This window comes from Lingula anatina, chromosome 5, assembly GCF_051362555.1.
Source record: "Lingula anatina isolate TDL-2025a chromosome 5, LinAna3.0, whole genome shotgun sequence".
Taxonomy (NCBI): Eukaryota; Metazoa; Brachiopoda; class Lingulata; order Lingulida; family Lingulidae; genus Lingula; species Lingula anatina.
In genome coordinates, this window is record NC_141771.1 from 22,621,212 (window position 1) to 22,649,123 (window position 27,912).

A 27,912-nucleotide genomic window follows, 5' to 3' on the forward strand; every position below is an offset into this window, starting at 1 on the left:
TCAAAAATGGAAGATGGATCAACAAAGAAAATTTGGAAGACTGTCAGAAAATATCTCTGGATCCGCCCCTGATTACATTATAATATTTTAAGTGCTTGAGGTGTGAAGCTGGAGAGACCATTAAGATAAACAGAACTACCTCTAGATTGACTTCCAGGTGGACCGCCAATACTTACACAATATTCTGTCCCATGATGCACCCTGATGTTAAACCACATGAACACTGGCCTGGGGAGAGATAAAACATACACTATCAATTATTATAATAGAAAATAAATAGCAGACCTAGCATTTTTGGTGTCATGTTAGAAAAGACTCCGAATCTTTGAAATGGATAATTATTGTGCTGTCTTGTATCCTTGTATTATTCAAGTTAGGTAACCATTATGTATATATTCTACTTAACTGGGTCATGATCAGTGTGAAAATGTACTTACTCTAGTGGCACAATAAAGAAAGAAAGAAAGAAAGAAAGAAAGAAAGAAATGTGTACATTGCCATGTTACAATAATAATAATAATTTTAATAATAATCTCACGTGAGTTATCATCATGGCTGAGACCTAGGTTGTGTCCTATCATGTGAGCCACTGTGCTCGCCACCTGGTGTTGCTGCTCAAAGTCAGGGTTCTGGAAACATGGAGAATGAGAAACATTAATGAATAGTTGTTTTATGTCACCTCCTCCCCCATGAAGCAAAGTTTTTTAGTTTGAGTCTTATTAATTCAGAACCTATTTTTTTTTCAATTTTTTCATATTCTTTAAAAAGGATGCAGTCAAATTTTTAAATAAGGCCTTTTTTCAATTTGACTCACAGACTAGACACAAGAGTCATCCTCTCAGAAGTTTAGTGAAATTACAATATATTGAAGATATAAAGTCAAACAATGTGTAGTCTACTCACATGATTGACTCCGACTGCCCTGGCTGTACATACAGAGTCTGGTACCGCCATACCTGCCATACCATGCTCAAACTTCTCCATACTGAAACAACAGATACACACAGTGAAAAAAATTTCATTTTCTCTCATCTAATTAGGTACACAGAAAATTGCTGCTTATTAAAAGAATGATTAAAACTTAATGCCTCATCGGTCTCTTTGGAACAAGCAATTTTTTTTTTACTATAGAGCAATTATACTTATCATTACAAATCATCTTACTTATAAAAGCAACAATAAAGAAATCTTGTAAAAAAAAAAAAAAAAAAAAAAGAAAAAAAAAAAAGAAATTCTTACTGTTAAAGCTCTCAAAGGGCTCTCCAACAATTATATATTAATTTTTTAAATATAATACTGAGAAAATAATGCACTTTGGCAGCTACATGAAGTAAATGAGATATTTGCAGTAGGGCTATTAACATAATATAATCTGAACGCAGACACCTCAAAGTCTGTTAATAACAGCAAAATTGATAGAAACCTACACAAATGCTTATACAAAATTATCCCTAATGGAAATACTAATTGTCATAAATGGAAATACAAATTGTATTGTTTTGCCTTTTCCAAGGTCTGACATGCACTTTATCTTACGTGATCAGTTGAGCAACGTCTATTTGCGCAGACTTCATATGTTGTTCCCGGTACACCATGAACTCCTGCAGCGTCTGGCGGACATTACTTGACACAGTTATCTGGTTGCCTTGGTTCCAGACCTCTATGTAGGTCAAGGCCACACGGATGTTCATTGGCTTGTAGTACTGAAGAGATGGAGAAAAACGAGGTCACTACAGGACAGGTACCACCAACTAGATTAAGGGCCCAATACCACCAGCTAGGTTATAATCACATCAAAGGGATCATAATATTAAATGAATGATGGACGATTCCTTTTATTGTTAGTATTTTCATTTTCATTAATGTGTTTTTAAAGGTATATTTTTAACCTAATCCCATTTTTAATACTATATCTTTATATTTTATACATAATTATATGATCACTGTATCTTTTATGTATTGCAAAGACAGCACAATAAACCCTTATAATGGCACTAGCAATTTTTTTTTCTTTAAGCCAATTTACTACATTTTCATCACTTTTTTCTCCAAGTAGTTTAAATTTGACTAAAACAAGTCAAATCAACCCTATTTTGTTTAGCCAATTTAAGTCAGTTTTAGCCTTTGGCTAAATTGGCAAGTGTTAAACCCTTATTATAATAATACACAGAGACAGCTGAAAGTTTGAAATGATTTCCCCTACCAGGTCCATGATGTTGCCTATCTCCAGCGCATACTGCAAGGACTGCTCCTGAGACAAATTGGTTTGACGGGACTGAAAAAATAAGGAAAACATGTATAAATATATATTGTGAACAAAATATCCTCCATAAAACTGGTGAAAAAGTGTACAATTTTTTTTTAGTTTTGTCACTTGTCAATACTGACTTAAACTAGAGGATCAGAGAGGCGATACCGCCTCTGGATATTGTACCACCAGCTGGAGTAAGCGCATTCTCATGGAAACCCCACCCCCAAAAAATGAACACCACCACCAGTCTTGTGCTTGACAAGCTCTATGAAATGCAATAAACAAGAGTTCTCAAAATATGAAAAAATATATATATATCGAACAAACATAACTGTTCAAAACAAGCAGCTGTTCAAATTGAGCTGTATTTTCCTAACACTGATCACTCCTGTGATTTTCTAGACAATAGGCCTATTGGTTTTCCTTGAAATGCGTTATCAGTATTGCATATTTGCTGACAAAAGAGAAAACCTAGGGACAACAGTGGGCAGATCTCTGCTAGCTTTGAAGATATGAGGGGCAAGAAAATATGCAGAGTTCAGTTTGTGGTGAAAAAGTAGGTCAAAGGTCAATTTCAAGGTCACAGTATATGGCTTCCTATAAAAGTTCAATAGTAGCTATGGGCATTTCTTTGCCAATTTTGGAGATATGAAGGCCAGGAAACATGCAAAGTGCAGTTCATCATAAATAGTAGATCAAAGGTCAATTTCAAGGCCATAGTAAGATTGCCAGTATATGACTTCCTATTCAAGTTCAATAGTAACTTTGGACTTATCTCTGCCAGTTTTCGAGATATAAGGGATAGAAAATTTGCAAAGTTCAGTTCATGGTGAAAAGTAGGTCAAAGGTCAATTCCAAGGTCACAATAAGACTGCCAGTATATGACTTCCTATTAAAGTTCAACAGTAACTATGGGTGTATCTCTGCCAGTTTTGGAGATATAAGGGTTGAAAATTTTGCAAAGTTCAGTTCATGGTGAAAAGTAGGTCAAAGGTCAATTTCAGGATCATATTTAGATTGCCAGTTTATGACTTCCTATTCAAGTTCAATAGTAACTATAGGCGTATCTTTGCCAGTTTTGGAGATATAAAGATCAGAAAACTTGCAAAGTGCAGTACTGAAAAGTAGGTCAAAGGTCAATTTCAAGGTCACAGTTAGATTACCAGCATATGACTTCCTATTCAAGTTCAATAGTAACTATGGGCATATCTTTGCCAGTTTTGGATATATAAAGATCAGAAAACTTGCAAAGTGCAGTTCATTATGAAAAGTAGGTCAAAGGTCAATTTCAAGGTCACAGTTAGATTATCAGTATATGACTTCCTATTCAAGTTCAATAGTAACTATGGGCGTATCTCTGCTAATTTTGGAGTATTTCACATTTTCCCCACTGAATATTGCGATGTTGTAATTTTTGATATAGGGCAACGCCTAAACCATATCAAAAACAAAAAAATGGACACCACCGCCAGTATTGCACTTGACAAGGTCTACAAAAAGGTCTGCAATAAAAAAGAGGTCTCTGGCATTTACCGTTCCAGATTTAGAGCGAGTTTTCAGTTTCGGTATCTAATGGCTGCTTCTCCCGTGAAAATGCACCGATTGACCCCAAACTCCCAAAGATGAAAGGAGTCCCCAATGGTAACCCCTCATTATAACAGGAGAGCTTAGGGCTATGAAGTTTCCTAAAATTAGCACAAACAAATATTTTTTTACAGAAAATTCCCATTTTTAGAAAATTTTGGCTTGTTTGACCTTGAAAAAAAGGTCAAAAGTCAAATCCAAGGGCATATTTGGAATCTCCACATATGACTTTCGGTCAGACTTCTGTAGTAATTTTTCCCATAATTCCTTTGGTTTGGGAGATATTAAGCATTGAATTTTCAAAAATTTTGACAAGGGTGCGTTTCAACAAGCGTCATGCCCAGGCCAGTGCACCGATGGAGACAAAAAAACCAGGGTGTTCAAGATGAGATTATATGTGACCTAAATCCAAGAGATGGGGACACAGGTCCTTGCGGTCTAGGAGGAGAAGCGGTAACGGTGACTTGTTTCCGACGCCCGACTGCGGAGCCGCAGGAGCCGGCGGAGCTGTACGAGACGGGTCGGGACTAAAACCATGAGTACCGCCAGCGTACACGCTGGTGGTACTAATAATATGTGATGGAATATGTGTAATGAGTTATAAAATCAATATGTAAAAGGTACCACTTCTCCTGAAAATGTTCACCAATTCCAATCATATGCTTTATTTTACTCTCACAGCACAGTAAAATTGGCCCAGAGTACTATAATTTGTATATTTAATATTATATAAATAAATATTATTCTATCCAAGTGGATTAATCTTACCATGCTATGGTCCAGTACCATGCCCAACTCGATGTACTTAGTCTCTGATCTGATGTTCCTCTGCACGCGCTTGGCTTTCACGGTCTTCATGCGGTGTAAGAATTCTCTCCTGTGTAGCTGAGTGTATGACTGCCACTGAGCGATGTCATTCCCTGGAAATAACACCATCCAAGAATTTATTCACACCGTGTGTTTGTTTACAATGTATTCCTTGTGGAATTTTGAATCTCACAGGAAGAGTTATTATTGCTTTAATCCACTATGAAACCTTTCTGTTGATTTAAAAACCTACCACAAGATGTCTCCACTGGTCCCAGTGTTTGAAATACCACATGTGCCCGCGGCTGGAGAGAAAAATGGCAGAATGAAATAAAAGTAATGTGATAAAGTTTTTCTCATCAAACATTTTTTTTTTGTGGAGAATGTTTCAAACTCAAACTCATAATTACAATTATAATTAAAATCCACTCTTAAAGTCTACTCTTAAAATAGTGTTCTTACAATGTCAGTAAAATTTTTATATAAATCACAGTAAGAAACAAGCTGAAACACCACTGAGGATAAATCTATGACTGGAATATTTTCCCTCACCTCCTCCTTGCTGGCATCATCTAATGGAGCAATAACATAGGTCGCGTTTTCAAGATGAATCACTCCTCTGCAGAAATAACATTAAGAATTAATTTAATCTCAGAATTTAGACGTTCTTTCTTGTTCTATTCATTAACATCTGACAATGGTTAACTTATTATAACAATCACATCATTAGGTGGTTTTTGTGTGTGGAGAGAGAGAGAGAGAGAGAGAGAGAGAGAGAGAGAGAGGAGGGAAGATGGCAGAATTAAACTAGAGGATCAGAGAGGCGATACCGCCTCCTGATATTGTACCACCAGCTGGGGTAAGCGCATTTGTATGGGAAAGAAAAAGAAAGTGGGGCCCCACCTGTATGGTTGTGGGTGACAAGCTGCAGGAAATGTAGTAAACAAGGTGTTTTTTTTTTTTTCTCAGTTTTGGCATCTAATGGCTGCTTTTCCCATGAAAATGGACCGATTGACCCCGAACTTCCACACATTAAAGCAGTCTGCAATTGTAACCCCTCAGTATAATATGAGAGCTAAGGTCTGCTTAGTTTCTGAACATTGGCACAAACAAATATCTTTTTGCAGAAATTCCCTTTTTTGCGATCTAGGAGGATAATTGGTAATGGTGCCTTTTATCCCACGCCACCCTGCGAGGCCGTACGATATGGGTTGGTACTAAAACCACGAATACCCCCAGCTTACACACTGGTGGTACTAACTATGGGCATATCTTTGCCAGTTTTGAAAGTATAAGCACTGAAAAAAGTTGCAAAGTTCAGTCCATGGTGAAAAGTAGGTCAAAGGTCAATTTCAAGGTCACAGTTAAATTGCCAGTATATGACTTCCTATTCAACTTCAATAGTAACTATTGACCCAACTCTTCTAGTTTTGGAGATATAAGAGACTAAAAATTTTCAAACTTCAGTTAATGGTGAAAAGTAGGAATGTACTTTTTGATACAGCATAACTCGTGAACCGTATGGAAAACAAAAAAACGGAGACCACCTCCAGTGTTGGGCTTGACATGCTCTATCAAATGCAAAAAACAAGAGGTCTCTAGCATTAACGACTCCAGAATTAGAGAGAGTTTTATGTTTCAGCATCTAATGGCCGCTGCTCCCGTGAAAATGCATCTCAAAACTCACAGAGATGAAAGATAACCTGAAGGGTAACAACTACCAAAAATATTAGAGGTTAGGTCTCCGTAGTTTCTGAATATCAGCACAAATAATTTTTTTTTCGTAAAAAATTCCCTTTTTTTGAAAATTTTGGTCTGTTTGACCTTGAAATAAAGGTCAAAGGTCAAATCCAAGGGCGTATTTGGAATCCTCATATGTGACTTTCGGTCAGACTTCTATATTAATTTTTCCCATAATTCCTTCAGTTTGGGAGATATAAAGCATTGAATTTTCAAAAATTTTGACAAGGGTGCATTTCAACGAGCGTCATGCCCAGGCAATTGCACCGATCGAGACAAAAAAACCAGGGGGTTCAAGTTGAGATTATATGTGACCTAAATCCAAGAGATGGGGACACAGGCCCATGCAGTCTAGGAGGAGAAGCGGTAACGGTGACTTGTATCCCACGCCACCCTGCGGAGCCGGCGGAGCTCACGGAGCCGGCGGAGCTTACGGAGCCGGCGGAGCCGTACGATACGGGTCGGGACTAAAACCATGAGTACCGCCAGCGTACACGCTGGTGGTACTAATTAATGTGATACTGTGTGTGTGCGTGCGTGCATGCGTGCATGCGTGTGTGTAAGAGATATATGGAGGAAGAGAGAGAACCGGTAAGAGGGAAAGATAGAGATATAGAAAGATTGGAAAGGAAGGATGAAGAGAGAGAAAGAGGGGGCTGAAAGCAGAGGGGGGCTGGGAAATGGAAGGGGGGGGGGGAGAGAGGAGATACTTCACCTGATCCCATTACAAGTACTGACAGCCACTGAACTGCTCCAAGTCTTCTTCACATGACCATGGTAGTAACAGTGCTCCACATCCTACAACAGATAGAATACAAACATTAAACACACATCAAAATAAATAAAATAAATCTGATTCATAAAAACATTACATTCACTTGCAAAACCTCATAACACCTAACACCAAATGTTGTAACTGATACCACATTCAACTGAAATCAATCTACCAAAAAGTACTGGTAAGATTTAATTTATAAAATGTCAAATCCATATAAAATTTAATATTTTCAAAATCAAAGCAATAATCTTAACTAAATGAAGCATTTCATTAATGGATTAAATTTATAATAAGTCAACTCCGTGTACTGAAAATATTTTACATTTTATAACAAGCACTGCAATTTATTTCCAAAAAAGTTTTAAATACCTAAACATAAGATGAAACGAGAACACACCTTTTGTCCATACAAAATGATTTAAAAAAATACTGATTACCTTCTAGACAAACAGTTCACATTTAAAGCTTTTTAATCAACTCACAGCAAATCAACAGCAAATAAGCAAACAAACCCTATCCCCAATCAAATAATAAATAACTAAGTTTTATAGTAAATACAAAACTAAAATGATAGTGTACTGAATGGAAATGATTTCTGAATATTGATGAATGAAGTAGATTCAGACTAGTACAGCAGGAAATAAGTAAGAAAGTAAAGAAATGCAGTGCAATCACTTCAACATAACAATATTACCAAGCTAAACTGTGGTACTAAAACAAGCACAGATATAGAAATTACAAATTTATCATCCAAGGTTAACTGCATATAAACACAATGGCTGTATATCAATTTATATTTATACCCAATTACTTCTTTTTTTCTATTATTCCATGGTAACAATAAAACCCTTTTTAACAAAAATCATGAATATTTGTTAACTTCCTTTCCAATCTTAAGTTTCTTATTATAATAAATAAATGGGATGCATGCATTGATATTCCTAAAACTATAATCATGTTTTTTTTTTTTTTTTAAAGATTCATACTGAAATATTTAAGAAACTTTGCAAACACTTATAAGCTAAACAATGCAGTTACTATAAAAGTACACACATATTGTTTTAAATACAACAACAACAAATGGTGCAGTGACAACAATATACAGCAATTCACAACAGCAACACAATTGGTTTACCTCAGCAGCAACAGTCTTCAGAGAGAAAAAATTTAAAAAAGAAATATTCAAATTTCAAAAATCTCTCTACATACACTTTTAGAGATGTTTAATTTAAATTAAAAAAATGTATATAATACAGGATGAATGATCTTAATTAATGAAGTCCCGCAATTTTCACAAGTAATAATTTCCTTTTTAACAATAGGCATCATTATATTTCTCTCAAGACTTCAGTTAAAACATGTTTTTCACCTATGAAACAGCAAGTTTTGACCCTTCAACAAAGGACCCAAAATGACTGCCTCATACAATAAAAATGCTTCTTTAGAAAGGATTTATTATTTTCCACTACTACACAAGAAATGATAAAAAAGCCCTTTCTCTGTTATCAATTAGTTATTGTCAGTCTTTATAAAAGAACTTTTTATCAGCCCATTCTCTCTCCGTGTCTCCTACACTGGGATTATATATATGTGGCTTTACACAAAGTACGTAATGACCTAAAGAGTGGCGAGAATATTTGCACTAAAATTGAGGAACAGAAACCACAGAAGATGGATTACAGTGACCTATTCCTACAACAGCAAAAATGTTATCATTTCACGTTTTTAGCTGGGAGCTCAAATCGGAAATAATACAAAGTTGCTGACTCTAGAACTCAACAGCCACTACAGGTTATATGATATGGCTTTATTCAAAGGCTGTGATTATACAAAGGTTAAGAAGGCAAAATATTCTCTTAGTTAATGGCAATAAGTGTCCATTAATTTCGCCAAATGTACATTAGCCAAATAGACTGCAAAATAAACCCCAGAGGGAAAGTTTAGTCGACTAACTATTACCATCAGTCCCATATATCACCCAATGCAGTGAAAACATTATCGGTTCTTGGGCTAAAGTCTACCAGCTTAGACAAGCACTGGCTCACATTACAGATATATCAATTGTCAATTATCAAAAGCTTATTTCTGAAGTCAATATAAAAATATGACAATTATGTCAATACAAAACTACAATGAAGGCGCTGACAGCAAATGCATACTGCGTGCATGTAATATTCCCATCAACTCAACGTATTGTGGAGTAATTTTCAGTTTAAGTTCTAAATCATGTCTATTCTGACATTTAAAAAAACAGCATTGCCTCAGTAAATGTCAGCACTATTTATCCATAAGCACCAAACTCTCCAACAAAAATGAAATATTAATTTCACAACCCTTGTATTCAAAAACCACGATGCCCATGAATGCAAAGTGTCATTCCAAACAGCAAAGAATTCAAAGTGCAATGGCCCAATGAAAGCTTAATTTTGTTCAAATATTTTGGACAATTACCATACATTCAGTATTGATGTCTGAATTTTCAGCTACCTGACTCAGATATCGATATATAAGTAGTTAATTACATTCTATGTACACACACAAACTGTTCTGAAAGCGCTTTTCTTCTCCAAGTTAGAAAAGTCAAATAAGTGGTATGTAATGCAAACCTCAGCCAAATTCTTTATTTTGAAAGGACCTTTTTTCCTGTCTTATAACTCGATAGCTTGATGAATACATTTCTTCAGTATCAGATCAGATTGATACTGTCTCCAAGCTGCTGAATTTCTTTATTTGTGAAATATCTTTTTAATGGAAACTTTGGATTGGAAAAAAAGATATTTATGGGTTTTACAAAGAGATTCCAAACATCTATAGTCTAGGCGTCTAGGTCTAGAAATCTGGGGGTGGGGTGGTTTCTGGGTCTTGCTGAAATGTCTGGTCCATTTTTAATCACCTGAATGTGTCAGTGCTCTCCATATAGTAAAAGAAGCAATTCAAGGTTTGTGTTGTTTTTTAACCAGAGCTTTGTCTTGTAATCATTGACTTCTTCGTCAAAACAAATGCAAACTTATTTGAGCCATTTATACTTATAATTATCACTAAATATTAACATCTTGGTTTGTGTCAGAAAAATATCACTACACGTTAACAGCAACATATCTAAGGCAAAAACCACAAATTATTTGATATAGAACTGTTTTCTTGGTGGCTTAACAGTCTAATGAATTTCCTCTCTCGCCTTTTTCACTTCTGGAATATTTATTGACCCTCCTGACTCTCAGAGGCTAGATACCTAACCTGTCATAACCCCAGACAGTCACATTCCAGGATAATCTTTTCAAACAAAATCCCCCTGTTCAGTTTTCTTTCTACTAAACCTCAGATACAACTAAAAGTCACCTAATCTTAAAAATGTCCTTTTTCGATACAACCTCTCCAGTTACCTACAGATTAATATTATAACCAGCCAGGTATGTGTTAAATTGACCATGTCTGCCCCCCCCCCCCCCCAGGTGTTCTCAAAGCTGTCATATAACACCTGTAGCAAAGCATACACTTGATTCAGAAGACAATGCCTATTATTAGGAGCGCATTCAGAACAACAAACTAACAGATACACCCTTCAAGATAGCAACCCACAAAAAAGCTTTCAGCTTAATTCAGGATCGGACATTATGTAGATTTCCTGTGGGGATTACACAACACGCATTTTAGTGGGTCGACCATATTTGATCCTAGGATCTGTTAGTCCCCTTTTCTGAATGTGCTCTTAGTCTATCTAAAGACGGATGGTGAACTCCGCCTGGAAGCCACACTGTACAAGGTTATAGTGTTATTCACCTTTGTTTAAACAAGTCTTCATCTCACGGATGAATCACGTCACAAGACAATAAGATCTAGTCACCTAGGGTTGACCTACCAGAAGTGATGTGGCGTTTCATTATTACCAACAAGAAACGGGGTTCTGGGGGCTTAAATATAACATGTCCAGAGGACTTTCATCCTTCAATCTACCTGCTATGATCAGCCAAGTGTGACCTGTCTGTGAAGTTAATGTGCTTAACCCGTGTTTTCTGTGACATAAAATATACTTGTCCTTTGACATCAATCAAATCATGGATGACTGGGCCTGAAAAGGGCAGAACTACAGGGAATACAACAGGAGAGCCACAGGGTAGAGATCACAGAGGACGGGAATAGGTGCTTGGCACAGAATGGTTGCCTAGATGGAGACAGTTGTAAATTTCACAGTGACAATAATTATGACCAGTTGTAAACAATCTAACAATCTGATCCTTCAATTAATTTTTGTTTTTTGATGTATGGCAGTGGTTTATATTTACTGGTATTCAAAAAGTTTATTTTCAAGCTTATTTAATTTTTTTTTCAAATATTGTCAAACTTTCAGAAGAAACTTATTCCTGTAATACTTCCGATAATTATCATCAAGCAACAATCATCCACTTTTACTTCACCAAACACAAAACTAACAATTCAGGGGTACAAATAATGGTGTTTCCAATTATAACTTCTATCTATCAAATACAGCAATGCACTTCTAATTGCCTTTCATTGTAGTACAGCGTGATGTCAATTTTGTTTTAGTCCATAAAAAGATCATCATTTAGAAATTCAAAGGTAAAACAGCAGTTTTCATTTCCTGCAAGTAATGAAGCATACTTCACAAGTTGTAATGGATAGATATTCAAACAGTGGAGGATGATTCACATTCTGTTTGTTGACACAGCCAGCAATACGATAATTACTTTATAAATCAAACAATATGAATTAATGACTGTCTGTAAAAATCTTTTGTTAGCAAAATGTTTGAATAAGCATTTTTATAGTGCTGATAATGAAATATTTTTAGGGGAAATCACTAATTCATATTGTTCAAATTAAATGAGTATTTACTATCATTCAGGTTTTTTTTTTCACAGCTAGCTAAAGGTTTATGTCCTTAAAGAGCCAGTGTATTAAACATAACTCTATAGCTTTCATTAGAACTTTGACAGAACTTATCAGTGCCTGATTACATATAAACCACTATCATCTGCTGAAAAAATTAATTTAAAAGAAGCCTGCAACAGAGAAAGTCTAGACCAAACCGACTGGTATACCTCATAAATGACAAAAGACTAAAAAGTATTTCATATTTTTCTATCTTGCTTAGCTAAAATAAATCATATTTATCTACTGAAGAAAAAAAGCCTCAGAGCAAGACTATACTAAATTGGCGACAGCTAGTAACCAACAGAAATGCCAGTTTTTTTATCCTACGCTGCTACAATAAATCACTAAACTATTAATCTACTAAAAAATACAAAACCCTAGCTCTCTGGCACAGTTTATGTTTATCCTCCTCCTCCTCTCTCTCCCCTAACTCTCTCTTCCTTCCTCCTTCTTTCTCTCTCTCCTTTTCTCACTCTCTCTCTCTCATAAATGAACACCTCAGACAAGCTGACATAAATCACTAAACTATTAATCTACTAAAAAATACAAAACCCTAGCTCTCTGGCACCAAGTCTCCAGTCAAGTGTCGGCTTCGGCTTTATCTCACAGGTGAGTCATTCCTGTCAGCTTACCTTTGAGATCACCTGAGTGTTACCCTCTAGGAAGTGTTTGTGTTGGATCTTAGGAGACAGCAGTTTCCTGAAAAGACAAGATAATTTAATGGTAAGAACATGAGTAGTGATGGCCCAGCTGGGAGGTGGGGTGGCGTGGTGTCTGATGAAATATTCTGTGTTGTAACTTTAGATTAATGTATATATTACTGTAAACTGTAATTTTTTCCTGGATTTTGGTCTTAATTGTGTCATTTACATAGAACCATTCAATCAGAACCAAATTGTATATATTAGTGAGAAAGCTGGGTGATCTTTTTGGCAAGGAAAAAAGTTCACTCTGAATAAAATATGGACTAGGTTCTTTGCCATTTCTAAACTGAAAATGCTGACTTCAGGCCAGTTTATGTTTATCCTCCTCCTCCTCTCTCTCCCCTAACTCTCTCTTCCTTCCTCCTACTTTCTCTCTCTCCTTTTCTCACTCTCTCTCTTTCATAAATGAACACCTCAGACAAGCTGACATAAAGGTTTAGCAACAAACACTAGAAATGGGGCATGATGTCAGATATCACAAACCAAATAACGATTTTTCTCATAATCATTTTATGTGACAGCTAAATTAATTCACAGTGGCTACACATGATACGCTCAGACATTAGAACATAGAACTCTCAGGCTGTCCACTGTAGATAACAGACATGAACCTAGGTTTTAAAAATATTTGAAAAATAATTATAATAATAACATTTATCATGGGACCCAACACCTAACCTTGACAAATCTCGCGGACCACCAGAATTGAATTAAAAAATGCAGAATTCTGCTTTTTCACAAAAAAAGCTCATATATGAGATAAATATCTACTAGTACTCACTGGTTCAGCTGGAGTTGTAGTTTGTGTCGGTGTCCTCCCAAACTGACTGTATAGACCACATACTGGTAGTGCTCCTATGGGAATGAAAAATAACATTGTTAATACACATTTATTGTATTTTTTATTTACCTTATATTTGCATGATCATACTGATGATAAAAAAGCAACCTTAATTTTTGGTGACACTAAAGAAGTTTTTTTTTTTTTTTTACGTTAGAGGTATAACTTTCTGATCTTTGACCAAAGAGCCTTGTTCACATGAGCAATTTGTTAATGTGAGTTATGGGAGTCTGTCTTTTCAGGTAGAAAAACAAGGCCTTTTACTATTTACTTTTAATCATCATTTCATGAGAAACAAAGAGCAACTTATTACAATGTATTTGCAAATTGTATTATTGTTATTGTAAATATACTTTGAGCGCTGCTGTTTTGTCTTTAAATATAAGGAATAAATTGAAACAGAATCACACAAAAGGCTTTCATCTCAGATATCACACATTATAGATTTTGGGCTCTCTTTGAACTTACAAAAATATTTTTAAAAATCTGGAAAATAAACTAGTTTAGCCATTGAACAGTTTAGTACAGAGACAACATGACTCACCCCGCCAGTAAACTAAGTGGACCTTCAGGACTAAATTTTCTCAATGGGAATATCACCATTACTTTGTGAAATTGCCAATACATGTTGACTCCAGTAATAAGACAATACATTTGAGAGAAAGAAGCAAGGGAAGGGCAGATGAAACAACATCTGATCCTTTCATGGTGATATTCAAACGTTAACAGTAGACTCCCACAGGAGGTATCTCTAAGGGAATTATTTTATGTTTAAAGTGAACGAAACAAAATCAATGAGCATGTATTTTATTCAGGGTCCTGAGGGGACAATATTCTTTTTCTCTTTACCTTTAATCATTTACAGCAAAATAACAATAAATAAATAAATAAAAATAAGTAAAATAAAAAATAAAATGTAAATAAATAATTAAATAAATAAGTAAATAAATCACACATCAAACATTACAGAGTGATAATTTAGTTGTGTGAAAATATTTTCAAAGTTGATCAATAACATCGCATCCAGTTCTAGATTTTCACTCTCCACGTTACTCTAGAACAAATATACATCACGCTACTCACACACGGCAATTGTCAAACCAGTTAGTGAATCATCAAAAGTACGACGTTATTAGCTAGGACTTTTAGCGATCAGCGTCACGGAGGGAAATAAATGCTGGCGACAATGTTGGCATTTTCTATTACCTGGAGCTAATGGCCAGGTAATCACCTCGGTGTGAGTCATCACCGTGGAACAAGAATTACCAGGAAATCCAGGAAACTCGGTGTAAGACCAAGCCTCTGAGACTAACATATGGATAATATTACTCCATTCGTAAATGGCATAAAATAAATTAAACAACATGGTCACTCTTCATTAGTTTGGTTCTCTTTCTTTATAGTTAAAAATCTTATAAAAATTGAGGAAATATTACAAACTGAAATCAACAAAATGTTATATCTTTCAATGTTCCAAAAGTAACTAATTTACCAATAACAAATTTACAAACATATAAATTCTGCAAAAAAAAAAAAAAAAAAAAAACGAAAAGTAGCCACACTTCATTGGTTTCAACCTGTCTGACTGCCCTTTTATTCTCTAGAAAAAAAAATCACTGCAATATTTATAACATCATTCACTTCATCAGAAACAAGTGGGTTAATATTTCCATATGCATATCTCCCTCCCTTTCAGTGACACATGACTGAATTCATTGAATTTAAATATAGATGTTTGTATGATTCTGATGTCTAATCCTTACTAAACATTTTTTTAAACCCGAGAAAACCATTCAATTCCAATCCATCTCCCATAAGAACTTAATCTGCCTCATGCTCCAATATCCAGCCTTTCAATACGGCAGACACGCTTCAACGACTTCTTTGTGTTTTGTCTCTTGTCTTCCGTAAAAAGCTGATTTTCTCTGAGAGAATTTTCATGTTTTTTTTTCATATTTCATCCCACTTATTGATTGGTGTTAATATAATAAGCAGTGTCAAAGGGCTGTCATTTTACACTGATTGTTCACCGTGTGTAGAAAATACCACAGTGAGTCATCACAAGGTACAAATGAGGACATATATATTATATTGAAAAAACTTTCAATGGCTTTTTTCCCACTGACTTTTTCTTTCATTGTTTGCAATTGGCAGCATTGGTTCAGGTGATTAAAAAAAAAAAAAAAAAAAACACACCTTTAGCAAATAGCAAGCTAGAATTTCACAATGTTCTGAAACATACCACCTTTGAGTACTAGACCTTAGTATTATAATGCTTAGGCAAGCTTGCAGAGTCACAGGATCATCAGGTGAATTTTGTAAAAACTGATAACATCCTGAAAATGTACTAGTAGCTGGGGGAGGTAATGCCCCAACTGGGTCCAGGGCAATGAATGAAGACTGAAATTTGGAAAATCCAGAAAGCTTTTACATTGAATGCAGTGAAAATACAAGCTTTAAAAGTTCAACATAATTTTTGGTTAGTAATAATATCATATAAAATCAGTTATCTCTGGTAACAGTTGGGTGTGGGTGGGCATCCCAGTATTTGTACCCGATTCTATTCAGCTGTGAGGATAAGTGACATTAGAGTAAAGTGTCTACAGCCACAGGGGGTAGAAACACATGCAATAATAATATCATGGCAGGAGGGGGGGTTGGGCTGTTATTGATCTCTTATCCTAGTCAAAATTTTGTCTCAGAATTTCTTTTAAAATGTGCACAAAAAAAGAAAGAAATACATGTCGCACAATCCAATACCTTAAATCTACGTCCTTTGTCATCTCTCGTAGATATTCCAATTCTTTTCTTGTGTCGAATTTGTTCTGGGAAGACGATCTCGTACACAGCTGGGAGGTTCTGTACTATTAAAGGTGGCGCTGCACCCACAGTGGTGCTCTCAGTGGTGGTGGTGGTGTCTTTTGGTGGTGCCTCGGCACCACTGGTGTCTACTTCGGGTGGTGCCTTTGTGACAGTGCTGTCGGAGGTGGTTGCAGTGGTGCCACTAATGGTGCTATTAGAAATGATGGCCATTTCCTTGGGTGGTGGGTCTATGGAAAATGTGGTGCTGGTGGTGGTGACAATGGTGTCAGAGTCAGTGGTGCTGTCATCACTGGCGCCATCTATCTCTGTGTGTGCAGGAGAGGAGGGAAATGTGGTGTTGACTGTGGGAGTGAGGAAGACGACTGGAAGACAGAAGAGATTTGTAAATAGTTTGTAAAATGAAAAATAATTTATGGATTATAAAATTATGCAATCACTTCAAGAATAAAATTAAAGAAATACATCTTTATTTGTCAGAGTAAGTTGAAAACCTTCCAAATAGAAGACTAGGATGAATCAAACAAACCCAACATTTTCCAGTCTGTCAAAGTGTTAACACAAACAGCCACAAATTCACAAGTTTATATAAAACAATATATGACCAGAAACCCGTTATAAATTTTGTTTTCACCCAGTCAAGTAGAACCCTTGGTGCTATCATGTTCAATCAGAGTCAGAGACAAAGCAGTGCACCAGATGTTCAACACAGCCTGCCACACGACGCGCGCACGCATGACCTCTTGCTGGGTTAGAAACACTACACTGTACATTTTAATTATCCTCATCAATGAAAGTCCAGATTGTATTACTAATTATACAATATGGGACTTTAAGCATGGAAGATGGAGAATGTTTGATTACAACTCTTTCTCTCTTTTTGTCTGCTTGAGAGAAAGAGAGAGAGAGAGAGAAAGAGAGAACATTATATCAAATAACTAATTACTAGAAGAAATTGATGTGTTCTAATTAAACCAGGCTTTACAAAAACAGTTTCACAGGCAGGTGCATGTGCATGTGCAGACAAGCATTTGTGTGCGAGATATGCAGTAATTTTCAATAACAGCTACAATAATCATCACCATGTTTTATTTATACAAAAAAATTAAAAGAAAAAAAAAGGATTTATTATATATTTCTTATAACTTCTTTCCAACTACAGTAGCTGAAAATTTCACCAAAAGTTTTGAAGAACTTGTTGAGATCTATTTATAGGAACTATCGGCAAACCAATGCCAATAAAACCACCACCTATTTCACTGACAGAGGTAAAAAAACAGCTTCATTTTTTACCCCGTCATTCCAGCCAGACAGCCTCCCTTATCTTTCCTCAATAATGCCTCCAAGTTTGCACAAACCACATAAACCTAAGCAATTGTTTGATAAACCATTGCCTCTGGGTTGACATTAGCTGATAGCAGAGAAATAGAGCAAACATTTTACTGAGCTCAAAATCTTCATTATTGCCATTTGAAGTAGTTTCTCTCCCAGGCAAAAAATGATGGAGGTATTTAGATATATTGGTATCAAACCCCGCTCCATTGGCATGTTACTATGTATGAAACATTCAGAGATAACTTATGTGGCAAACTTAGCCTTGATTACAATTACTTGGCAAACAGGTGCTGGTCTGATTGCTTGGCTACATGCCATGTACCCACTTTATCAATTCAACAGAAAATTGCCCCCCCCCCAAAAAAAAAAAAAAAAAAAAAAAAAAAAAAAAAAAAAACTGAGAAGGTATTTCACTTTCTACTCTCTGTGTTCCTATGTGACTTATGCCTTGGAGTTTAAATAATATATCCTTTTTTACATGGTTCCAAAATATTAAAGGCTTAAATCGATCAATCAATCAATAAATGCTTGTAAATAAAAATAATATATCAATATTGCACATACAGACTAATATGAATCTTTATATAGGGCTAAAGTAGACAAGAATTTTGGTCACAAAACCAGACCAATTTTGAATTTTTTCAGGGTAGTTCTTAGTACTTTTATTTGTGGACTGGAAGGCTCTAAGGCCAATGAACTGCAGTCCTCTCTGACATTTCCAAATTGACAGGTGCTTGGAAAATTCTACAGTTAGAAAAGAAAACAAATTGCCCGTGTCTCCTCACAGCAGGTCTATCTTTACTTTCACTTTAGCTAATAAATTGATAGATTGATCTGTCCCTTATTTCAGTGTGAGTTGGTTTCTAACTTTATGCTTGCCTCCAATTTAAAATGACTGGGTTCAATACTGAATAACTTATTTTGGCTGAAAATATATTTATGATATTTTCACAATTTACCTCTTATCTGAATTCATCTGCCACCTCAAGCCCCCCCCCCCCCCCCACCCACCTCTCCTCAGAAAAGATTTTACTACTAGTATATATATATATTCATAACAGATGTCTTACTATTACTGCCTTGTTTAACAGGACATCAATTAAACAATAGTGCTTCATAAAATTGTGTCCCAGGGACCATTCAGAATAGTTGATCCCAGTACTAACTGATCCCCTGGCTAAATATGGCCGACCCCACTTCAAAAGCGATGCTGCTGATTCCAAAATGGTCTCCACAAGCACCATAAAATGGATTAAATCTCAGCTCCCCGAGTTTAATTGCTAGGCCCCTACATTGATGGCACGTGTGGAGGCAGGGTGACCATCAGGGAATTAGTGACATTACTTTTGCGTTGACTGGCCATATTTGGTCCATGGATCTGTTAGTACGCGGATCAACTTGCTCTGAATGTGCTCTTACATTTAGACCCCATTCCCACAGATTTTAGATTGATCTATCCCCGTGGGGAGTCTCACTAGATTACTGTCAGCTTAGCCGGCTAACCCGTCTGTCCCGCCTACTAAAAGCTGTAAGGGGGTTATTAACTACCGTGCGCGGCCGGCTAACAGCAATTTACCTTGAACCCCCAGCGAGTTAGGTCGATCTAGTAGGATCGATCTAAATCTCTGGGAATGCGCTCTTAGTCCGCAGATCAACTTGTTCTAAATGTGCTCTTACATTTATACCAGGCTTCCTACTGGCTTGATTAACAGGAAACCAACAAAACAATAGAGCTTCAGAAAATCCTATCTCAGTCTCACATTTTAATCCCCTCTTAAACAGTTCTTCCTGCCGCCCCAATAAGAACACCACGTTATTCATAAATTTCCCAGCAACAGCATGAAGAGCATAAACAACACCATTGACAGTTACAAATCAAAACTCTGCTCTGGAGGCTGATTTATACTCTCTTAACTCAGCATGAAATCACAACTATTTCAATCTTATCCTTATTTATTTGGTATTTCACCACAGGTACACTGAGCTGGTGGCTCTTACTTGTTTGGACATGGAGTCAGAATGTATAAAATGGTGATATTCTGAATATTCTGAACAGATAATGTTGTTTCTTTTACCAGCACTAAATATTCCTAGTATACATGTCTAAAATTTGGTAAATTCAATCAGCATGTTTTAGAATTTGTAATAAATGATTTTTCAGGGTATGTTTTTGAATATTATATTTGATGAAAAAATTATAAATTACAGACTTCTGTGCATACAGTTTTTTCCTAAGCTATCAAAAGGAAGTTTGGCCAGTAAAACTAAATTCTCTAAGTATGCTGATGATACTGAGAACTGTTTCTCTCTATCACTCTGTCAGGTTCTAAGACCCTAACTTAGTTGCTTGAAGGGCCGTTCTAAGACCCTAGTAGTAGCTTGAAGGGCTCTTGGACGGCTTTTAATTTTCTGACATCGACTTCTGTGCATAAGTCTTTTTTTCCTAAGCTATAGAAAACATGTTAGTTGCTCCACGTAAGCTGGTACTTACAAGATCACACCACTGTATTGTGCCTGTGACGACCTCAATAGCAGAGATTCTTACCTGTGCTTATTACCTGAGCGAGATAATCAAACTGTTGATACGTGACTGGAGATTGTCTTCAACTGTGAAAAACTACTCTCTTGGCTAAATATACACAGAGTTGTATAAATAGAATAATTTGTCATTTTGCAACATGTGTCTATGTCCTTAAAAACTGAAACGGTTTATTTTTATTTTTTACCAATTTAAGACTTACTGATTCAGAAATAGTATTTATTTGATGGACTGACCCCAGCCTTGTTTGTTTCAGTTTGAATGGATAACTTCCATTTTTCTAATGGGGCATAAAATGTAATAAAAGATGGCATCACAAAAATCATATATATCCATTCTGCAAAGGTAAATCAACACACAAAAACATCAGCTGTGGAGAAAAAAATCACCAGGGAAGGAATATATAATGGTCATGACACAGCGGGAACATTAATTCATCCCACCTTACTCAAGTCTCATTTCATTCCTGGATTTATCATAAATAAATAAATAACATAATATAATATATAACCCTCATAGCTCAATTTCTCTCCTCTGTCTTGGCTAGGAGGGAGCTAGAAGACAGTGCAGCTCCTGACCGGAAATTGAGTATTAGTAATAGTAACTTGGCTAAAACAATTGCCTTTAGTAAGTTGGAAGTAGGTATAGTCATACATCTTATAATTGGTTTATAGCATACTCATTACATTTGACATTAAAATTTTATTGTCATTTTCATTGATATATTTTATGATGAATAGAATGTGTGTGTGAAACTATAATATATATAAATGTATACTAGTAATGGGCCCAAGCTTCTTCCTCATCATCTAAACCCTAAACACAGTTTCACTGCAGTTGAAACCAGTCCTATTGTTAGCCGTAATACCCAGCCAGAAGTGTACATTTCACAATGATGCGACTTCCTCAATAGTTCCGTTTTTTATCGCCAGTCACCCAGGACGCGTAGCTGATAAATGGGGTAAATTGGAGGAGCAGGTCGTTTGCTTTGAAGTGGGAGGATTTGTGTGAAAACCCAGCCAAGCAGTTAACTGTACAGGTTGTTAGACTGCTGTGAAAACCCACCTGAGAACCACTGAAGAGTTAACTACCAAAAGCAGGTTACAACCAAACCATTTATGACTGAAGTTTTTTTTTCCCCTTTATTTTCAGACTGGAGATGCTGGTGGATGTCTCTTTTTGAAAAATCCATATTGAGCTTTTAAAATAGAGCATTTATTGCTCTAAACCATTAGTGAACTATTTATTACTGCACAATCAGCTAAACTCATTCTCACTCAATTCAAACGTCACTGATCTATACTGGGTTAACACTGACAAATAATTTTAGCTAAAATTTTAAACAAACATTCCTTCTGCAAAAGGGGGGGGGGGGGGGGGGGGCACCCAGGCAAGGCTAATAGTACATAAATTATCTTGTTCTTCTAAAGGGTGAGAAAAAAAACAACTTTTTACTTCTTCAATTTTTCATACAGACACACTGAAAGTCCAGCCAATTTTAAAACTGGCAAGATGAAAAACAAACCGAGAGAAAATAAAATCAGACATTTAAAACTGTCTCTTGCCTTTTAAAAGTTTCAAACCAAGTTATATTTTGCAGTTGGCAAAATGTACGTGCCTGGGTAACACTATCCACGCTACACGTTACCTCTATAAAGGTTGGTAGTAAATGGGAGATTGTGAAGGCTACAGGTTATCAGTTTTGGAAGTCAGACAATTTGCATGTAAGCCCAGTGGAGCAGTAAATTATGTAACTTGTTTGAGAGCTGTAAAAAAAATGGTGGAGTGTAGACTTATCTGCAGACTGGGAGGATGTGTGTGTGTGTGTGTGTGTGGGGGGGGGGGGGGGGGGGAGTGAGAGGAGAGAAAAACAGCACAGTATAATTACTGAGAAAGGGGTCTGTTTCAATACAGAAATATAACCTGTGTAAAACCATCTGCTTGTTTCAACACAGGACTTTAATGAAAAAAGGCAACTTGTATTTTACCTATCTTTGAGTAAATTAAAATGCCAATATTCCAATTTTTTGCACCTGTTCAACTTCCACACAAAATCCATCATAAAAGTTAAAAGCCCCTAGAAACTATAACCTTAGTTTCCCCAGAACACTGAAGGTAAGCAATCCCAACTCCAGAAGTTAAATATTTATCTGGTGACCTGGGAAAATCATTTACTCTGTAAAGCAGAAGGCTTTCTTTTTTCACTATAAAAATATCCGGAAGTCCAAGCAGAGCAAGCAGAAGGTAAATATTTGGACATTTTTATCCTGAAGCTCCTGGAGTGCAGGCAAGACAGACATCTGCGTGAAACTGAGGCTTCCTTCGTTTAAGTTAAACAGAAAAATTTCCATCAGTTTAGAACTTGCGAAGAACTTCATCAATTGTGTTATGCTCTAAAAGTTACAATTATATAATAGATTTTTAAAAACGATGAATTTCTGTATGTTGTTTGAAATATCTACAGTATTATAAATTGAAATTTTCAGTTGTGAACTGGCTAATAAATGGTTGAGTGAACTCTTGCTGTGTAAACTCCTACTTCACGTAACTTGATGGCATGGTGGTGAACAGTCACATCTGATTTCAATTATGTCAAAAATAATTCCTTCATTTTGCGAAGTAGCTGAAGTACCATGTTTTGTATCTTTCCAATTTCACCTTACGTATTAAGACAGAAACCAATCAAATTATTAACTCCCAGTTTAAAGCCAGCTAGCTTACTCTGATATCCCAAGTACTTGAGCCTCAGAGTAAACCAGGCTAATTGAAAACTTAATTTACAAGCCAAACATTCTGGGGTACAGAATTGTAATCCCTGATAAGGGGCATCTTCACCAAAGATTCAGAGTGCTGCAGATACTCCTGAAAGCCACTCTGTCTGCTATCTGCATTTTTTTCTAAGTTGCAGAATTTCACTACTTCTGCCAGAAGAAGAAAGTTATGTTTGCAGCAACACTAGTTTATCTTTTTCTTTTCTTTTTTTCTTTTTTTTTTTTATTAGACAAGATATCTTTAACAGTACTCCACAAATTTTGATGACATTTCAAGACAGTTATTCTAAGGGGATTAGGATTAGTACAATATCAACTGAATTTATTCTTATACTTAATGATAACTGACATTTTGCCCTGACAAAGATCTGCACACTAAAGGTGCTCTCCACCTTCATATCATAATCAACTTTAAAATTCTATTTCGTACTTTTCAAAAAACTTAATATATAAAAATTCATTCTCAGTTACATTATACAACCATCCATCGTACAACATCTACAGGAATTCAATAAATTCTCTCAGACACAAACTAAAAATGAAATCATCATAAATACACTTTAATACAGGACAAATCGATCCATATTACGTGAATCACAACTCTAAAAACACGCACTGAAGTAGTGTACACAGATATTGTAGTGTGTTTATTCAGTGCGGCTAGCTGGGTTTATTAACGTTCACAGAGACAGGAAATACTCATGTATGAAATCTAAAGTGCTCTCGATGCCTGCAGCCTTCCGCCAATGTTTGTCAAGATGAGATAATGCCATACAATTATTGCAAAATTCATGGCAGCGTTCTGAACACTTCTCGAATTCTCTATGTTGATTGCGAATGCCTGCTGTTGCTCACTATTTGCATCTTTTTGCATGACTATAATTTTGCGAAAGCTACTGGAACAAAAACAGGCTACTGTATTTATAAATATACAGGTAACAGATGTCATGTTTGTATAATTATGTACAACAGAAATTCAAAGTTTTGAGAGAACTCACCAAAGTCTTTGTCCTTGATTTTATTATTGATTTAAAAGACATGAAAGTTTTTTAAGGTGTCATTGGTTAAAATTGCTGACTGCAATTAGTCAAAGTTGATTTATTAAGATGCTAACGTGTATACTCTGCAATGTGTCAGATGAACTGCTGCTGAGCTGACAACTGATGTATATGTCATTGTCTATGACATTACTCGGGCTGATCTAGAACTGGTTTTACTTGTTCGCCAAATTACATCAGACAGTTACCATAGACTAATATTGACCACCACAAGGACTAGGTTTCCATACCTAGATTGATCTAATAGGATCGATCCATATCCGAGGGGTTTCTCGCTAAATTGCTTTCAGCTTAAGCAGCTTAGATGTCTGACACGCCTACTGAGGCTGCTAAACAATACTAAATTACCCCTTACCAGTAGCAGCTTCAGTAGGCTTGACAGACATTTAAGCTGCTTAAGTTGATTGTTATTTAGTGAAAATCCCCTCAGAGATGGGTCAATCCTGCTGAAACCCGGTCTAATATTGAATACCACAAACACACCACCTCACACAGTGCTACACAAGACCCTCCATCCCTTTTATCTCGGCCCGTTCTCCCCAGGGACTCTAGATTAAACTGCTGGCTGCTCACCCCATCAACTACAATAAAATATGAATCATAGCTTGTCAAATCCAATCAGAGAATTCTCTTACGTCTGCCTGAGCAAATAGCGCGAAGTGGAAATCAATATGGCTAACAGGGGATATCACTGATGACAGGACAAGTACGCAACATCTCCAGCTTAACTATTCATATTCTAGTGAAGTCGGCCGAGTAGTGCTTGTACTAATTCGTCTTATTTTAATTGATTGCTTTTAATTTTGGATGATAACAGTGAAAGTGATTTTGTTCATGTTTCCTTGAATTATCAAACAGTTGGTGAATAATTAAGACTTATTTTCAAATGGTGTGATCTGTTTACCAACATCATGTGCACATGTTCACGTTTGATTGTCATATTCAATATTGTGAACTATTATTCAATGCCAAATGACTGTAGCAATAAATTCCAACTTCTCTTCTCTTCTCTACACCCCACCATATCCCTCTCTTATAAGCACCCTTCTTTCACTTTTTTTTCTTTATTCCCTCAATTTCTCTCTTTCTCCCCCTCCCCTCTCTCTCTCTCTCCCTCTCTCTGTCTCCCCCTCTCTCTCTTTTCACTCAGTCTCTTTCTCTTCATCTCCCTATCCAGGCTTGTAGCCAGCAATTTCAAAAGGGGGGTTCTTTTTCTAAAAAGTGGACCCATTTCCATAAAAACTTCATGTACCTAGATCAAATTTTACCCAGAGTAGGCCTTTTCATAGCAAAAGGGTCAATTCTTTCGAACCTCCCCCCCCCCTCCCCCCCCGGCTACGGGTCTGCTATCTCTCTCTCTCTTATACTCAATGTTAAAACAATCCTCCTTAAATCAGATATAAATTTCTACAAAGTCATATATCTGCCCAGTAACCATCCCTGCAGCTGAGTCACCAATTAATGTTAATGCAATTTACTTGAGAACTTCACACCCAGCACTGTCCAGTGACAATGTAGATGATTATCATCAAACATCAGGAACTCTGCAGGATTCAGAGCTCTGATTAACTGACTTAGGTATGACTATGATGAATTTAATGCAATCAATCTATATTGACAGTGGTCTTTAGAGCCACTTTAATTACTTATCTTAGATAATTAACAGTTTTCTTTAATGAGTATAATTTGTTTACTGGTGTATACTGTAATGCAAACAATGGTTAATTTTTTTTAACAGCTTCATTTGTCATATATCATAACTGGTGCATTCTGAACTTCTTTTTCTAAATATTAATTCAAATGAAATACTTCTACATAAATAATTAAAAAAAATATTACTAGTACTAAAAAATCATACACTGAGTTTAGTGCTCATTTCATCTTACAGTCTGTGCTTTATCTTTTTAGTTTTTTCTTTTTTTTTAATATAAATTAACAAGTATCTGCTTTGCCAGTTATATATCAGTATCTTTTCCAAGTCTAAAAATATTTCAAAGATCTGCCTTCTTTTTTTATTCAATCCATACATCCCCTTCTTCAATACTTTCAACAGCCAACATTCACAAGATTCTCGCACAGTGAATTAAAGGTCAATTCTACCCGTGAAATACCATTGGGACCGTAATCAACATGGCCTTTTAGTGGCGCTGATGATCCCAGTAATTCTCCAATCTCTCTGATAACGCGCTACTGTAAATAGACTGCCAGGCAGCCGACAGAAAAGATTGAATTTGAACATCTCTGAGCTCAGTGAGGCAAGAGACATATCAGTCTAACAGAACCAATCATGGTAAGCCGATGCTCACTGATATTTTAATAGTCTGGGATATTGGACGTAACCTTTAGGATTTCTATAGAAGGATCAAAATGATGAAATTAATCACAATATCTGAATATAAATCTGTACAAAGAATTTGATGCAGAGCCATTTTGCTTTGGACGGAAAAATAAGATCATCATGTATTTTTTTTTTTTTTTTTTTTTTGAAAATAAGTGCCCGGTTCATGCCTATTTCTTATACATCTTCAGCTGATCTTGATGTTTCCAGTTTTCCACTAATGGCCAATTTGCTCAATGCTGTAACCTTTAATTGCTCAATGTCAGATTAAATGGAACGAGGTTCCTGTAAGTGAGAAGTCAAAGATGATTGAGTTATGTGTGGAGTTAATTAAATGTACCATCTGGTTCCCCTAGTTGACAAGGAACTAGGCACGGAGGATACATTTTAAGATCTAAACTCATTTATTACTTCCATCAGAGGGGTGCACTTACCCACTACAGTTAAAAACAGATAAGACTAAAAGGTAGACTGGCAGTTTATACATTACATCTACCATGGAAAGTTGAATAAGTTGGTTTAATAACTTCATATAACAGTTACACTAATAGCAGAAGTAGACTGCAAAGACAGAGAAAGGCAGTTTAGTGATGTGTAATTTATAAGTAATTAGTTTAAGTACAAAAAAGCCCAGATGCAACATCAGTTTCTTATAAATATCTCCTTCAGTTAAAACTAGTCCCTTTACGAACAGGTCTCAATATTTCATTGTCAGAGTAGTCACCTTTAACTGACACCAATTTTCAAATCTATTTCAAAATATGCACAAGTTCCACTTGGGTAAACTCTCAGCTCTATACTGCAGTCAGCGTGTGTATAAATGACTTGTGGGGGTAATTTGCCACCAATTATATCTGCAGTTTTGAATTAAATACAGCTGTTCATGACTTCAGGGCTAAAAGTTTATTACAGATTTTGTCTCTCTTGGTTTTAATTGCTTTTTTTTTCTTAAAAAAGAAAATGTTATTATTTAAAGACAATAAAGAGAAGTCATTCTTCAGACAGTTCAGTTTTACTGTGAAAGTGTCTCCATCTTGAAACCTACATGCATGTTTTCAAACCACAGGAAGATAATATTGATTCAAGGAAAATAATTCCATCACATTCATACTCTGAGAAGAAACTGATGGAAATAAAAATGACCAAAAAAAAAGGAGGGTGAACACTGTGTGAAAGATCTTAATGAGAGAAGAAAACTTGTTTAAACTCCTCTATTCAGGCTCAAAATCTATCTTACTAGTATTTCTATGGATTGACACACATAAGAAGTTTCCTTTCCTACAGACAGTGTCCTAAGAAGAGAAGTTATAACTTCTAGCCACCAGCAACATATTTCCCATGCTTAACACAAGTTCAGCAACCACAAAACAATCCTAGACAATGCCAGCAAGCTAGGTGCTACAAGGACTTTCAACCATTATAGAGAACTCTCGCAGTGCGAGCTGAGAAGACG

The 27,912-nt window shown here is 36.0% G+C and overlaps 2 protein-coding genes across 4 annotated transcripts in view; both read right to left on the reverse strand.

Moving 5' to 3' along the window:
* The window catches only part of LOC106153787 (uncharacterized), a 211,452-nt gene that overhangs the window by 33,288 nt on the left and 150,252 nt on the right, over positions 1 to 27,912 (reverse strand). The gene's annotated exons all lie outside the window — the stretch shown is intronic.
* The window catches only part of LOC106161793 (disintegrin and metalloproteinase domain-containing protein unc-71), a 38,736-nt gene that overhangs the window by 8,749 nt on the left and 2,075 nt on the right, over positions 1 to 27,912 (reverse strand). Inside the window, exons 2-14 of one of the 3 annotated variants that reach the window (XM_087012954.1) lie at positions 16,359 to 16,783; positions 13,539 to 13,612; positions 12,686 to 12,752; positions 8,296 to 8,310; positions 7,098 to 7,180; positions 5,198 to 5,261; positions 4,896 to 4,947; positions 4,604 to 4,755; positions 2,204 to 2,275; positions 1,537 to 1,703; positions 904 to 985; positions 539 to 629; positions 177 to 228 (exon numbers count right to left, since the gene is read on the reverse strand). In XM_087012954.1, coding sequence (XP_086869080.1) covers positions 177 to 228; positions 539 to 629; positions 904 to 985; positions 1,537 to 1,703; positions 2,204 to 2,275; positions 4,604 to 4,755; positions 4,896 to 4,947; positions 5,198 to 5,261; positions 7,098 to 7,180; positions 8,296 to 8,310; positions 12,686 to 12,752; positions 13,539 to 13,612; positions 16,359 to 16,783 — 1,396 coding nt within the window. Of the gene's footprint in view, positions 1 to 176; positions 229 to 538; positions 630 to 903; positions 986 to 1,536; positions 1,704 to 2,203; positions 2,276 to 4,603; positions 4,756 to 4,895; positions 4,948 to 5,194; positions 5,262 to 7,097; positions 7,181 to 8,295; positions 8,311 to 12,685; positions 12,753 to 13,538; positions 13,613 to 16,358; positions 16,784 to 27,912 lie in introns of all 3 variants that reach the window. The other 2 variants (XM_087012952.1, XM_087012955.1) reach the window with 2 other exon arrangements.